The sequence below is a fragment of the Mus pahari genome, chromosome 3, assembly GCF_900095145.1.
Source record: "Mus pahari chromosome 3, PAHARI_EIJ_v1.1, whole genome shotgun sequence".
Taxonomy (NCBI): Eukaryota; Metazoa; Chordata; class Mammalia; order Rodentia; family Muridae; genus Mus; species Mus pahari.
The window spans coordinates 5,691,790-5,705,789 of record NC_034592.1 but is presented as its reverse complement, the minus strand read 5'-3'; the positions used below and the strand labels follow the sequence as shown (position 1 = coordinate 5,705,789).

Here is a 14,000-nt window from a genome sequence, read left to right as displayed (position 1 = left end):
GGGGGGGGGCGGGCCTCCCTTCGGGGGTCTTTCAAAGCAAGAACTCAGAGGGAGTCTTACACCCAGAGACCCAGCTTCCTGTCTCTAGATTCCCAGAACTACAATTATAGGAGCATGCTATCATACCCAACATTTTATGTGCTTGCTGCAGATTCAAACTTGGGTCCTCATACTTTCTTTCTTCTTCCAATTTATCTATTTTGGAATGAGAATCTCCATACTACAACACTTGTTGCTTCCTGTTTTATAGACTCAAATAATTGAGGGAAACATTGCCCTATTCAGATCTAACTTCTGTGATTTACATAAAGAAGATTTAGGACTTTCTGAACTTATTATACTGAGGGAAGTTATGGAGCTTAGTAGTGAGGACAAAATGGATTAAGATCTGGGGGATGCTGACATAAAATAAATGTATTTTGCTTATAGAAAGAACATGTAATTTGGGAAAAGCAAAAAAGCACACTTCTATAGACAGAACTTTATGTATGTAGGTATGCTGACTGTTTTTATGTCAACTTGCCACAGACTAGAGTCATATGAAGGGAGGGAACCTCATTGAGAAAAATGTCTTCCTATGATCTGACTATAAAGCATATTCTTAATTGTGGGTGGGGACACCTCAGGGTCTATAAGAAAGCAGGCTGAGCAAGCCAGTAAGCAGCACTCCTTCCTCCATGGCCTCTGCATCAGCACACCTGCCTCCAGGTTCCTGCCCTGTCCTGACCTCCCTCCTTCAGTGATAGACTATGATGTGGACATGTTGGCCAAATAAACTGTTTCCTCACCAACTTGCTTTTAGTCATGGTGTTTAACTACAGCAATACTAAGTCAAACTAAGACAGTGTGTAAAGACCTAACCTGCAATAACTCCAGATATTTTTAAAAGGACTATAAATGTGATCATTATTTACAAGTTACATTATGGGCTGGAGAGATGGCTCAGTGCTTAAGAGTGCTGACTGTTCTTCTGAAGGTCCTGAGTTCAAATCCCAGCACACGGTGGCTCACAACCATCCGTAATGAGATCTGATGTCCTCATCTGAAGACAGCTACAGTGTACTTAGATATAATAATAAATAAATCTTTAAAAAAAAGTTACATTATGTTATGTGTTGAATAAAGAAACATTTTAGGGATTTATTATACTTATTTTGTAAGTGGCAAAAGCTACGAAGGGTGCGAACGCACACACGCACACACACACGCACACACACACACACACACACACACACACACACACACACACACACACGGAGATCAGAAACAACTTGCAGAAATCAATTTTCTCCTTATACCAAATGGGTCCTGAGGTTCAAACTCAAGTTAGCAGGCTTGGTACCTTTACCCACTAAGCCTCTTTAAAAAAACAAAACAAAACAAAACAAAACAAAACAAAAAAACAAACAATGTTTTAAAACAGCTGTAAGCCGGGTGTGGTGGTGCACACCTTTAATCCCAGCACTCGGAAGGCAGAGGCAGGAGGATTTCTGAGTTCGAGGCCAGTCTGGTCTACAAAGTGAGTTCCAGGACAGCCAGGGCTACACAGAGAAACCCTGTCTCAAAAAAACAAACAAACAAAAAAAAACCATCTGTAATTCCTAATTTTATAATGTTACAAGTGATCCTTTCTGAAAAAAATACCATTGCAGACAACAAAATGGAATAGGACAGCCCTCCCCCTCAGTAAATGGTTATAAAATGGCTATATGAAGACAAAAGACACAATATGAGCACAGGTGCAAACTGGGTAATAAATCTACAAGACACTCTTGTGCTGCTGGAACAAGTCAATTCCAGCGTTCAAAAGACTGAGCAGAAGGATCATGAGTACAAGGCCAGCCTAAGCTACATAAATTACAGACTATACTTGGATACATGGTAAAACTGTGCCATCAAAACACACACACACTCACACCCACACCCACACACACACACACACTCACCCACCCACACACACACACACACTCACCCCCCCCACACACACACACACACTTACTTTATATGAAGAAAATCCCAGTAAAAAGGTGAAATAAATTAGGAAGTTCCAGCAATTAGAATCAAAGTCCAATTTGAAAGGAAATATCACACATACTATTTTATAAATAACATGTATGACTAGGGTCATCACCCATACTAGAACAAACACCAATCCAGTAAACTGTTACACCTCAGATGTGATCTCTTGTTTCCTAATTATTATGGAGCTAGATGTACAAGGCTCTTTACATATCCCTGTGGTACTGTACCTAGAATTTATAACAACAAGCAGGTAAATGCTTTAAAATTTCAAAATTATCAAGGCCAGTCTGATCTACAGAGTGAGTTCCAGGACAGCCAAGGCTACAAAGAGAAACCCTGTCTTGAAAAAACAAAAAAACAGCCGGGTTGTTGTGGTGCACGCCTTTAATCCCAGCACTCCGGAGGCAGAGGCAGGCGGATTTCTGAGTTCGAGGCCAGCCTGGTCTACAAAGTGAGTTCCAGGACAGCCAGGGCTACACAGAGAAACCCTGTCTCAAAAAAACAAAAACAAACAAACAAACACATAAGATGAAATCTGACACATAATTGGAGGGGGTGAACTCTCTCATAAACTTCACAGCTGGAGAATTATAAAAAGTATCTGCGGCCTGATCAAACCTCGAGTAGTAACTCACACCTTTATCCCAGACTTGGGTGGCAGAGGCAAACAGATCTTTATGATTTGGGGAGGAAACAAACCAGAGAGCAACAGCCATGATCTGACACTACCAGCACCTCACCCAACACACCACGTTCATACAGGACAGGAGCTGTGTAGGTTTGTGTCCAAGGAGCAGCTTCTCACAGAGCTACTCAGAAACTACAAAGACAAAAGGGTGCTCAAGTTCCTCCAGAAGAAAGTGAAGGTCCATACCCGTCCAAGAGGCAGCTAGCTACAAGTGAGCTAAGAGCCTTGACAAAGTCTGTACCCACTGACCAAAAAAAAAAAAAAAAACTTTATACCACCAAAAATAAATAAGCTCTTTATACTTTTTTCAGTAAGCTTATAAACTAGATTTCTGCACAACTTTTCAAGTTTCCTTAATTATTCCTTTCTATACCTTTCTCTGTCCTACCCTCTCTATTCCCTTCCCCATTTAAATTTATATTCTCCTTATCCTCATTTCCTCCTTCATAATATCTCTTTCAACTGTTGGTCAGGGAAGTTGTAGAAATCCCCAAAGCAATATAAGCAATTGTAAGATAACTTTTATTCGTCAGATGTAATTGTTATCTTGGAAGCTTATTACCAAATAAGCTCACCCTTTCTAATTCTTTCTGAACTCTGGCTGGCTGGTTCAACTCAGCTATTCTGGCTCAAACTCCTCTCCAACATAATTTGGTCACAGAACATGGAAAAAACATAGAAAGCTTACTCCCAACTGGTTAATTTTCACAGTTCCAAAGGGTGCCATATAGGCTTCTAGGGGAGAAAAGCCACGCAGTCTTACCTAGCTGTGAGCCCAATGAGCTATAAAGGTCAGACTGGCAAGCCAATCAGTGTGATAGTGTTATGAATAGTCAGTAGCATGGGAGCAACCAATTGCTTTCTAACTGAATCTAAGGTCTGTTCCAGTAAGAGGAAACTCATGCCCAGTACAGCAAATCTGGCCAAGAATCAGGAAAAATATATAGGCCCTAGTCTATCACCACTTTACTTTACTAAACTGAAACAGTATCAACCTGCCTTCTAAAAAGCTGTTTCTGTATCCATAGACTTCACTGGCTTTTAGCCCCCATGCTTCTTTCTGCAGTGGATGGTGGTTAATAATGACAATTTGTCAAAGAATATGTGTCTGTGGAGTAGTCAGCCCAAATCGGACATGTACATCCTACCCCGTCTGTCTCTGAGGTTCAGGGAGCAGGACACAACAGGGGCTGATAAGATTGTGAGACTCAGAAGTCTGTGAGCACTGCTGCAAAGCACTGACTTCAGGGCATGAGGGGCTGTTGCACTCGCAAACTCACAGCAGCTGTGAAGCCTGTCTAAGACAAACGAGTCACCATCCCATGCATACAGCCCTGGCTGAGCAGCTATCGGCATTGGTGGCTGCTAGGGGCAGGAGGGTCTTCTTTGTGAATGTGGTTCCCAGTGGCTCCAAGAGATGGCGTCGCACTCATTTGTATCAGAGTAGTATTAATTTTGAACTTGAGTTTCTTTTCTTTATAAAAAAGATGACAAGAAGCAGGCTGAGACATGGGGGTGTTGTGAGCTAGAGAAAGAATATGGGGGGGGAGGATATATATAACCAAAATACATTGATAAATATGAAATTCTCAAATTAAAAATATATTTAAAAAATAAAGCAAGGCAGTGGTGGCACATGCCTTTAGTCCTAGGAGAATCTGTGTTTGGGGGCTAGCCTGGGTTACACATAGAAACTGTTTCCAAAGAAAAATAACTTACTAATCAACTCAGAGAGAGAAAGAACACATATTTTGTCACATTGTAAAATTAATTTAGATGAGATTGAAAATTTAAAACTAGGTAATTCATTTTTTCCTTCCACCCTTTCTCCCTTCCTCTTCAAATATTCTAGTCTTAAAACCATGAAGGACCAAGCAAGCAAAGTCTCCATACTAGGGAGTCAGAGGCATCCCAACTCAAGTGTCACAATGTGCCTAGGGACTGTTCCCCTAAGAGTGGGGGATAAAGGGGAGAGTCATGTCAGAACAAACAAGGGCAAACCACAGGAGGGAAATCAGCCATGGCAGAGTGAAGCTGCCACATCCTGAAAAGGGGGAGAAGGGACTGCCATGGAGGACAAGAAGCAAGTGGGACCTGAGGGAAGTTACAATGAAATAGGCAACACGGATCTCACATACAGAAGATGAATTTACAATTGGTAAAGTCACTGAATTGATGAATTCTCAGTATACAGACACAGATATAGAACACATCAGTACATGTATGGGTACAGAAGTATATCTATCCAAATATTGCATCAGATTTAAATCACTAATAATTTTCAATATATGTAAATGATACAGATATTAATGTGTAAATTTGTATTGCACTGTTAATAAGCAAACATTTGTTTTCTAACTTTACCAACTGAGAGACCCAGATACCAACAATGCAATAAGGACAATAAGTACATTTAGTGTATACATTATTTTCTAAATATTACTGCCATATAAAAGAAATTCTAGGGCTGGCTAGATGGCACAGCGGTTAAGAGCACTGACTGCTCTTCCAAAGGTCCTGAGTTCAAATCCCAGCAACCACATGGTGGCTCACAACCGTCTGTAGTGGGACCTGATGCCCTCTTCTGGTGTGTCTGAAGACAGCTACAGCGTTCTTAAGTATAATAAATAAATCAATCTTCGGGACTGAGTGAGCAGGCTGACCAGAGCGAATGGGGTTGACTGGTGCAAGCAAAGGTCCTAAATACCCAACAACCACATGAAGGCTCACAACCATCTGTACAGTTATAGTGTACATGAGTACATAAAATTTATCCATATAAATAAATAAATCTTTAAGGAAAAAAAGGAAGAAAAGAAGGAAGGAAGGAAGGAAGGAAGGAAGGAAGGAAGGAAGGAAGGAAGGAAGGAAGGAAAGACAGGCAGAAAGAAAGAAAGAAAGAAAGAAAGAAAGAAAGAAAGAAAGAAAGAAAGAAAGAAAGAAAATAAATCTAGCTCTTTGGAGAAAATCATTCTATTGCTGTCTAGGCCACCAACGAGTCACAAATACATTCTGTGTGAAGAGTAAAAGAAGGCTTGGAGAATGATAGCAATGAGAGATGATATACAGGCAGACTAACGAGGTGCCATCAGCCACACAGCAACACAGTACAGACATTAAAATAAATGAAGATTCTATTAAAATAAAATAGAAACAAATGGGACTGTGGCTCATGTGCCAGAGTGCTTGCTTAGCATCACAAGAACATCCCCAGAGCCACAACAAGGCACGGTGACTACTGCCTGTAATCCCAACACTGAGGAAAGATGCACAAGGATCAGAAGAAGTTCACGGTCATGGGGCAGAAGAGGTGGTTAACAGTTAAGATAGGTGCTGCTCTTACAGATGACACCCAGGTTCGGTTCCCAGCACCCACATCAACCAGCTCAAAACCACCTGTAACTGCTGTTCCAGAAAATCCAAGACACTGTTCTGGTCTCCACGAGCACAAAAACATAAATGGTACACAAACAAGCAGGCACATAAATAAGAGTAAATAAACCAAAATAAATATGTTTTCAATGAAGTTTGGGTTCATCCTTGGCTAGCTGGCATACGAAACTAGCCTGGTGTACATGTGACTCTATTTAACAAAGTAAGATAGCATGACATTAAGTCCACACTATAATTGGGCTTTTTATTATAATAGAATGCAAACTGAAAAATATAAAAGAAATTTTAAAATTAGCCATGAATCACAGCAATAAATTAAGAAACTTGTGGATGCCAAGATGAGCAAAGGACAGCCCAGAGAACAAAGTGCTCACACACATCACTGCCCCACAGCACGGTATTGGGTACAAGGGATAAAAACCATCCAAGAGAAACTTGACGGACATCACTTTAACTAAGGATAAACTAAGATTGTAAGGAATCAGAAAAATTGGAATCAGTGTGCCTCCTGACAGGATGTAATGAGAGAAACACAGAAGCACTTCTATGATATTCCTACAAAAATGTCACCCAGCACACTGGAGCAAACATCAAATCCAGATAGAACGCTATTCTACAAGCTAATTAAAGACTACAGTACTCTGACAAAAGTAAATGAAACATTAAGTTAATATTTGAGATAAACAGATAAGAGAGACAAATGAAACTTCTAACATTTTTGCATGAAACACATTTCTGGGAGAAATGAGAAGACATGAAGAGGCTGGCAGACATGTGGTAACAAAGCACCACTAATTTGCTGACTTTGATAGTTATATTACAAATGTATGAGTACCATCCTTCCTTTTCTGTTACATTTATTTATTTAATTTATTTTGTAGTGCTGGAGGCACCGAACTGAGGACCTGACATATACTAGGACACTCTACCCCAGAGCTCTTTATTCTAGGCCAAAAAAATGCCCTTCTTATGGGGATATACAGTTTGGCTTAAGAGGAAGAACTCTGTACTTCTTCCAGAGCCTGTAAATAAACTTGATGTTATTTCAAAATTTATAAAGAAAATTGGTTTTTAAATACATTTTAAAAGTACCATAAAATGAAGGTTTAAGAGTGTTTGCAATGCGACCATAAGGACCTGAGTTCAGATCCCAGCACCCATATAACAAATAAAGACATGGTCCTGCGCAGACCTTTCACCCAACACTGTTGATAATGGGAACAGACAGGAGGATTGCTGAGGCTCGCTAGGTACCAGTCTAGCCAAAAGAGTCAAACAAAAACACACCAACAAAACCCACAAGCTTCCCATGCAGTGAGAAATTCTATCTCAGAGAACAGCATGGAAACCAAGAGAGGACAGCCAATGCCTTCTTCTGGCTTCCTTGACACACAACTGCACATACATGTACATAAACACACACACACACACACACATGGTATATATACATATATATATATATATATATATATATATATATATATATATATATACCATGCCCAAACAAAAAAATTAAAAATTACTTAAAATTACTAAAGAATATATACACTTCCATAAAGAAAGTTATTCTGTGTATAGCATCTGGCACACACCTATAACCCCAAACCTCTGGAGGTTGAAGCAAGAAGATCACAATTTCAAGGTCACCCCTGCTACTTGGCAAGGCTGAAGCCTGCTGGGATACAAGAGAGCCTGTCTCCACAAAATAAAACAAGCCAAAACAAAACCGCACCCGGGGCGCGGGGGGGGGGGGGGGTGTTAAAAAACAAAAGCAAAACACAAAACACTTTGAAGAAATAATGTTATAATAAAAACAAGGTCAATTAGTTAACTTGAAGGGACAAAAAAAAAAAAAACCTGAGAAAAGAATTTACAAACACCAGCACTGGGACTGGAGAGACAGCCCAGTGGTTAAGATGACACAGGTTCAATGTGCAGCACCAACATGGCAGGTCTGTTTGTAACTCCAAGATCTGACACCCTCACCCTGAGATACATGCAGGCCAAACACCAATGCACTCAAAAAAAAAAAAAAACAGACCAGCACTCTTAATGATAAAAATTCACACTTTCCATGATAATTACTTAAGAACTGCTCACATTCTAAAAAACTTTACACAAAAATCAAACTTCCAAAATACACATACCCTTTCACATGGATCCTAACACTATGACATGGGCCCCTTCCACAAAAGGCTGCTCCACAGGTAACTGAATCTAGCAATACTCTATGATACATACACTAAGGAGCCAGGAAAGTGTAGAAATATCATTTATTGACACAAAAATTTATTCAGTTTCAAAAGCAGAAGAAAATTAAGTAATACGATCTAAATGTTTCATAACATGTATATGATATAAAAAATACACAAAAGATTTAAATAGGAAATTTTCTCATTTTCAATGTTTTAAATAAATTATAACTTAATAAAAAGATTATTAATATATCTGAAATCTCAAGGCTAACTATAATGTCATTCTTCCACAGAATCTTCCTCTCCCTTGGTATCAGTGCCTAAAGACCCTAGATAACAGGGAAGCCTTGCACCACAGTAGCAGCAGCAGCAACAATGTGAGTAAGCAAATGGTTAGGTGTTTCTATTTTAACACACAGGTAAAGAAAGGATGGATGGATGGATGGACGGACGGACGGACGGAAAGAGAGGGTAAGGGAGAGAGAGGGAGAGAGGGAGGGAGGGAGGGAGGGAGGGAGAGGGAGGGGAATGGGGGGAGAGGGAGGAGAGGGAGGGAAAGAGGGAGCGAGCTCTCAAGCGTGTGCCCGCATATGGTCTCCACTCGGGCATAGGGTCTCAGTATGTTGGTATGTTATCTAGGTAGGCACTGAACTCCTGTCACCTCAGCTTCCTTCCTTGGGACTACTGACAGGAAATAATGACTAATTCAAATCTAATAATATCATAGTACTTTAAAGGGCAAGAGGTCAGTAAATCTTCAAAGACAAATGTGAACTGAGTAATTAAAATGTTCTGAAAACATTTATACCTAAGTTCAAATTAAAGAGACAGGTTTTGTTTGTGTGTTTATACTCTTGTGAGCTTATTTTAATACTGTAGGCTCAAGATGGTAACTATTTTTCTCAAAATGTCTATGAAGTTAGAGAAAGGTTTTACCATTTTTAAGAAATAAAACAAAACAAAAACAACCCCCCCTGGCAAAAAGAGCCCACCTCCTTTCTATCTCCTAGTTTCAGAACCAAAAACGCAAACATTAAGATGAGATCCACTGTACCTTATTATAACGATCATGTGGGACAGACTGTAAAACGATTGGCTCCATTGTAGAAACATTGGCAAATTGTACCTCTGGAATATAGAGGGCACAAACCACATGAGCCCAACCTAAAAATAAATAAATACACAATGTCATTCTTCAAGTTTTATCAAAAATATAATTACTACCTGTATTAAGATCTCTTAAAATGGCTATTTAAGTAAGTCCATAACAAAACGATAATAAAACTCTGGCTGCTGCATTATTTATGTCCTAACTTCTGGCCACTCCCTGCTGGTGCCCAGGGTTCCTAACCATGCTGCATCTATTATGCACTCAGCATAAACAGACAGAGAGCATTCAGGAACTCGGGTGTGACACTGACACTTAAGGGCAAACTAAATTCATACTGACATTACTTCTGAGACCTACTTTAATTTGAAGAAAACAGGATGATAGTTCCAAGGACTCTAAATACTCCAAGAATAAACCAAAAGGAGGCTCTCCATTTCGAGGTCAGCAAACACTACATAGTGAATTGAAGATCAGACCACACTATAAAGTTAAGACTGTTTAAAAGAGCCAAATTAAATACATAAATAGTGTGAATTTATATATATATATATAAATTCAGTAGGTGCCCCTGATTACTGGGTGAAGCTCTAGGCTCCATTCTCAGTTTTGCAGTAAGTTCTAGGACTTCGAGTTTCAAAGGCTTGAGAAGCAGTCCAGTTGTGGAGCACTGGCCTAGTAGACACAAGGGTAGGGTTGGATCTAGTCTCACCATCAAGAACAAAAAGGAGAAAAAAAAGGAGGCTAATATGCTTAATCTTACTAATCTTAAATGTGATGTATTAGTTTTTATATTGTCATTATTTTCAATGTTCATATAGTGGTTGTCATTTTTCTACTTTAAATCTTTATCTGATTACCAGTTGATGTTAAAGTTGCTTTTAATTATAAAAAGTGTGACTGAAGGCTGGAGAGGGGGGGGGGAGGGAGGGGCTCAGTAGTTAAAAGCACTAACTGCTCTTCCAGAGGTCCTAAGTTTAATTCCCAGCAACCACATAGTGGCTCACAATCATCTGTAATGGGATATGATGCCCTCTTCTGGTGTGTCTGAGGACAGTGACAAGATAGTGTAGTCACATACATTGAATGAGTGAATGAATGAATGAATGAATGACAAACAACAAAAAGTGTGGCTGAGGCAGCTAAAAAGCTCATGCAGCACTAAAGAGTTGCTGGTAAACTGGAAAAAGATGAAATTCCAGGAAGGTGGGGTACAGCATGGAAAAAGGCAAGTAGAATCATTGACAGACTACAAGCTAAGACTAAAAACTCATATGCCACACAAGAGTACCCCTAGGCTTTAATCATCAACTCAATGAGCAAAGCAATCCTAAACAAGAAGCGTTCTCTGCATCAAATACATCTTATACGGAAAGTCGTTTTCACAACTTAGTCACAAATAATGTCCATAATCTGTTAATTACAATTTCTAGAATAAAAAGCACAAATGAAATCCCACAAAATTAAGAAAATCAGAACAAACCTACAATTAAGTTATCACAAAATAAGTATGTTTATTATAATCAAATATATGTAATTAAAGCAAGATGGCTCGGTGTAAAAGGTGTTGCAAATAACAAGCAAACAAAACAAACAAAGGTACTTTCAAACACCAAAGGAAGCACCACGTCCCTCGAAAAGGAAAAATGATTACACGATAAAGACTGGCTTGGGGACAGGAGAGGAAGAGATAAAAGAGAGAGCTACTTTTAATGGGTACTGGCCATCAGCATAAGTGCTCATATAAAAAGCATAGGCTGGGTGTGCTGGCGCATGCCTTTAATCCCAACACACTGGAGAAAGAGGCAGGCAGATAAATCTCTGGGATCTGAAGACCAGTCTGGTCTGCAAACTGAGTTTCAGGCCAGTCAGCCTGGAACTATGAGACAGCTCCAAACCAGAGCACAGAGCACAAAGCCTGGAACAATGCTTCACTGGTTGAGAGCACTTCCTGCTCTTGCAGACAGCCGTGGTTTAGTGCCTAGTACCCACATGACAGCTCACAACTAACTGTTCTTAACTCCAGGAATTGAACACCTTAGTCTGACCAGGTCAGGTATGTATGTGGTTATGTGTATGTACACACTTGCAGGCACAACATACACATAAAGTACAACACACATAAAATAAGTAAATCTTTAAAATTATAAAGATTATAAAACACTGCCAGGTGAACTGGCCCACTATTGAGAGATGAAGGTGGTGAGGAGAGCAAGTCTACAGGAAGCAGGGGAGGGGGGGGAGGGAGGGAGGAAGGGAGGGAGGAGGGAAGTGGGAAGAAAGTAAAACTAAGAATTATTATCTCAATGGTAAGGATTAAGTACACTGATACAAATTAAACAAATATAAGATCTGTTTCCAAAAACCTTGACCATATCCCAGAAAAAGTTTAAAAATATTTAAAAGGGGGGTTGGGGATTTAGCTCAGGGGTAGAGCGCTTGCCTAGCAAGCACAAGGCCCTGGGTTCAGTCCTCAGCGCTGGGGAAAAAAAAAAAAATTTAAAAGGATAAGGCATGGTGAGGCATCACAGTGGTAATCCATCACTAAAGAGGCTAAGGTAGAAAGAGAGCCTAGGCCACGAGACTATACATATGTAAATATAAGCGAATGTACACATACACATAGGATGCAAAACATCCAGATTTATACCAACCAAAAAATGGTAAAGGAAGCAGGTGCAAGGGTAAGTATCACACCAGAAAGAAATTATTAAATTCTCTTATTAAACTCTTGAAAACAGTGAAAGGTTTACCACAACCAAGCACCTACTAAACTAAGAAAATGGGGAGGGGGGGGGGGGGGGGGGAAATGGGAGCTCTTTGGAATCTTTCTCTTAATACATGAAAGTTTTAGGTCAGGGGTCCCTAAATACAACTGAGTTTCTAGCGTGGAGAGACTCTAGTCTCTGACAGCAGGATAACCAAACCAAGTTTTATGAACAAAGAATCATGTCTGTCAATCCTTCAATGGCCTGAAAGCTAACCAAGGACTGGGATGTGCCTGCCTTGCACTCTCTGAGTGCATTCAAAAGAGAAAGCAGCCCTTAAATTCAATCCACAGATGCCTGGAGGAAAAGAATATAGATGAAACACATGACGAAGTACCAAAAGTCTAGGAGGAAAAACTAGATAGATCTCTGGCAACCTGGTGCATTTGAAAACACCTGGATGTGCTGGAGGATGGAGAGCCACAGCCCTACCTAAGGCAGAACTCATCTTAAGACCTAAGAAGACCCTCAACTGACCCTGGCTAGAATCTGGGTATGGTACAAACAAGAAGTGAGAAGGAAGGAAGAGTGGTAGATAGACTGGAGAAAACACGATAAATATAAACACAAATAGATGGTGTTTCTTTTATACTTGCCCCCCCTTCTCACGATTTATTTTACACTAGATGCTCAAGAAAATAAATCATCAAAACACTCACTTACGTTTTCATCAGGGCTAACAAAAATATACAATTTACAAGTCAATTAAAAAAGAAAACACGGCAAGCAGTAAAACCTACCTTGTAAAAAGCAGAACTTTAGCCGGGCGTGGTGGCACACACCTTTAATCCCAGCACATGGGAGGCGGAGGCAGAGGCAGGAGGATTTCTGAGTTTGAGGCCAGCCTGGTCTACAGAGTAAGTTCCAGGACAGCCAGGGCTACACAGAGAAACCCCGTCTCGAAAAACCAAAAAAAAAAAAAAAGCAGAACTTTACTCCAGAATTAACCCAACATTCAATTATATCCAGTTTTTGATTTTACAATACTTAGGATAGCTCTCAAAGCATAGCACCCTATTACTGAACTATAGCCCCAATACATACATTCTAAAATAGGTTAAAAAGTTTATAAGGAAAACATGCAGACACTGGGAGGTAGTTCAGTAGGTAAAGTGCTTGCTGTGTAAACATAAGGACTTGAATAGAGATCCCCAGCGCCCGCATAACCATAAGGTGTGGCAACACATGGCTGTATTCTACTGGAAAGCAGACAGGAGAGACAAAGCTACTACCCAGTCAGTCTAGCAAATCAATGAATCCCAGGTTCCATGAGATACCCTGTATTAAAAATAAGGCAGAGGAAGACAAGTGCTCAACATCAACATCTAGGCTTCATATTCATACACACACACACACACACACACACACACACACACACACACACACACATACACACTCATGTGCACACACACAAAAAAAATTTTAAGTATGACTCATTCACAGGAGATATTAACAGAAACTCTTCATACAAAAGTTTAACTGGATTTTTTTAAATAAAGACCTCAACTGAACTGTCTTACACATGCACAAAGAATTACATGCTGATGAAGAAATAGAAATTATTAAAAAGAACCAAACAAAATCTTGCCCGGCAGTAGTGGAGCACGCCTTTAATCCCAGCACTTGGGAGGCAGAGGCAGGCGGATATCTGAGTTTGAGTTCAGCCTGGTCTACAGAGTGAGCTCCAGGATAGCCAGGGCTACACAGAGAAACCCTGTCTCCACCCCCCCCCCCAAGAAAGAAAGAAAGAAAGAAAGAAAGAAAGAAAGAAAGAAAGAAAGAAAGAAAGAAAGAAAGAAAGAAAAGAAAAGAAAAGAGAAAAGAAA

General features: G+C 39.9%; 1 protein-coding gene across 13 annotated transcripts in view; it reads right to left on the bottom strand.

The window, feature by feature from the left end:
• The window catches only part of Mllt10 (MLLT10 histone lysine methyltransferase DOT1L cofactor), a 144,466-nt gene that overhangs the window by 91,633 nt on the left and 38,833 nt on the right, over positions 1 to 14,000 (bottom strand). For 12 of the 13 annotated variants that reach the window (XM_021195224.2, XM_021195229.1, XM_021195228.1 and 9 more), the window contains one exon: positions 9,353 to 9,462. The exons of the other annotated variant lie outside the window; for it this stretch is intronic. In XM_021195224.2, coding sequence (XP_021050883.1) covers positions 9,353 to 9,462 — 110 coding nt within the window. The remainder of the gene's footprint in view (positions 1 to 9,352; positions 9,463 to 14,000) is intronic. 13 annotated transcript variants of the gene reach the window in all.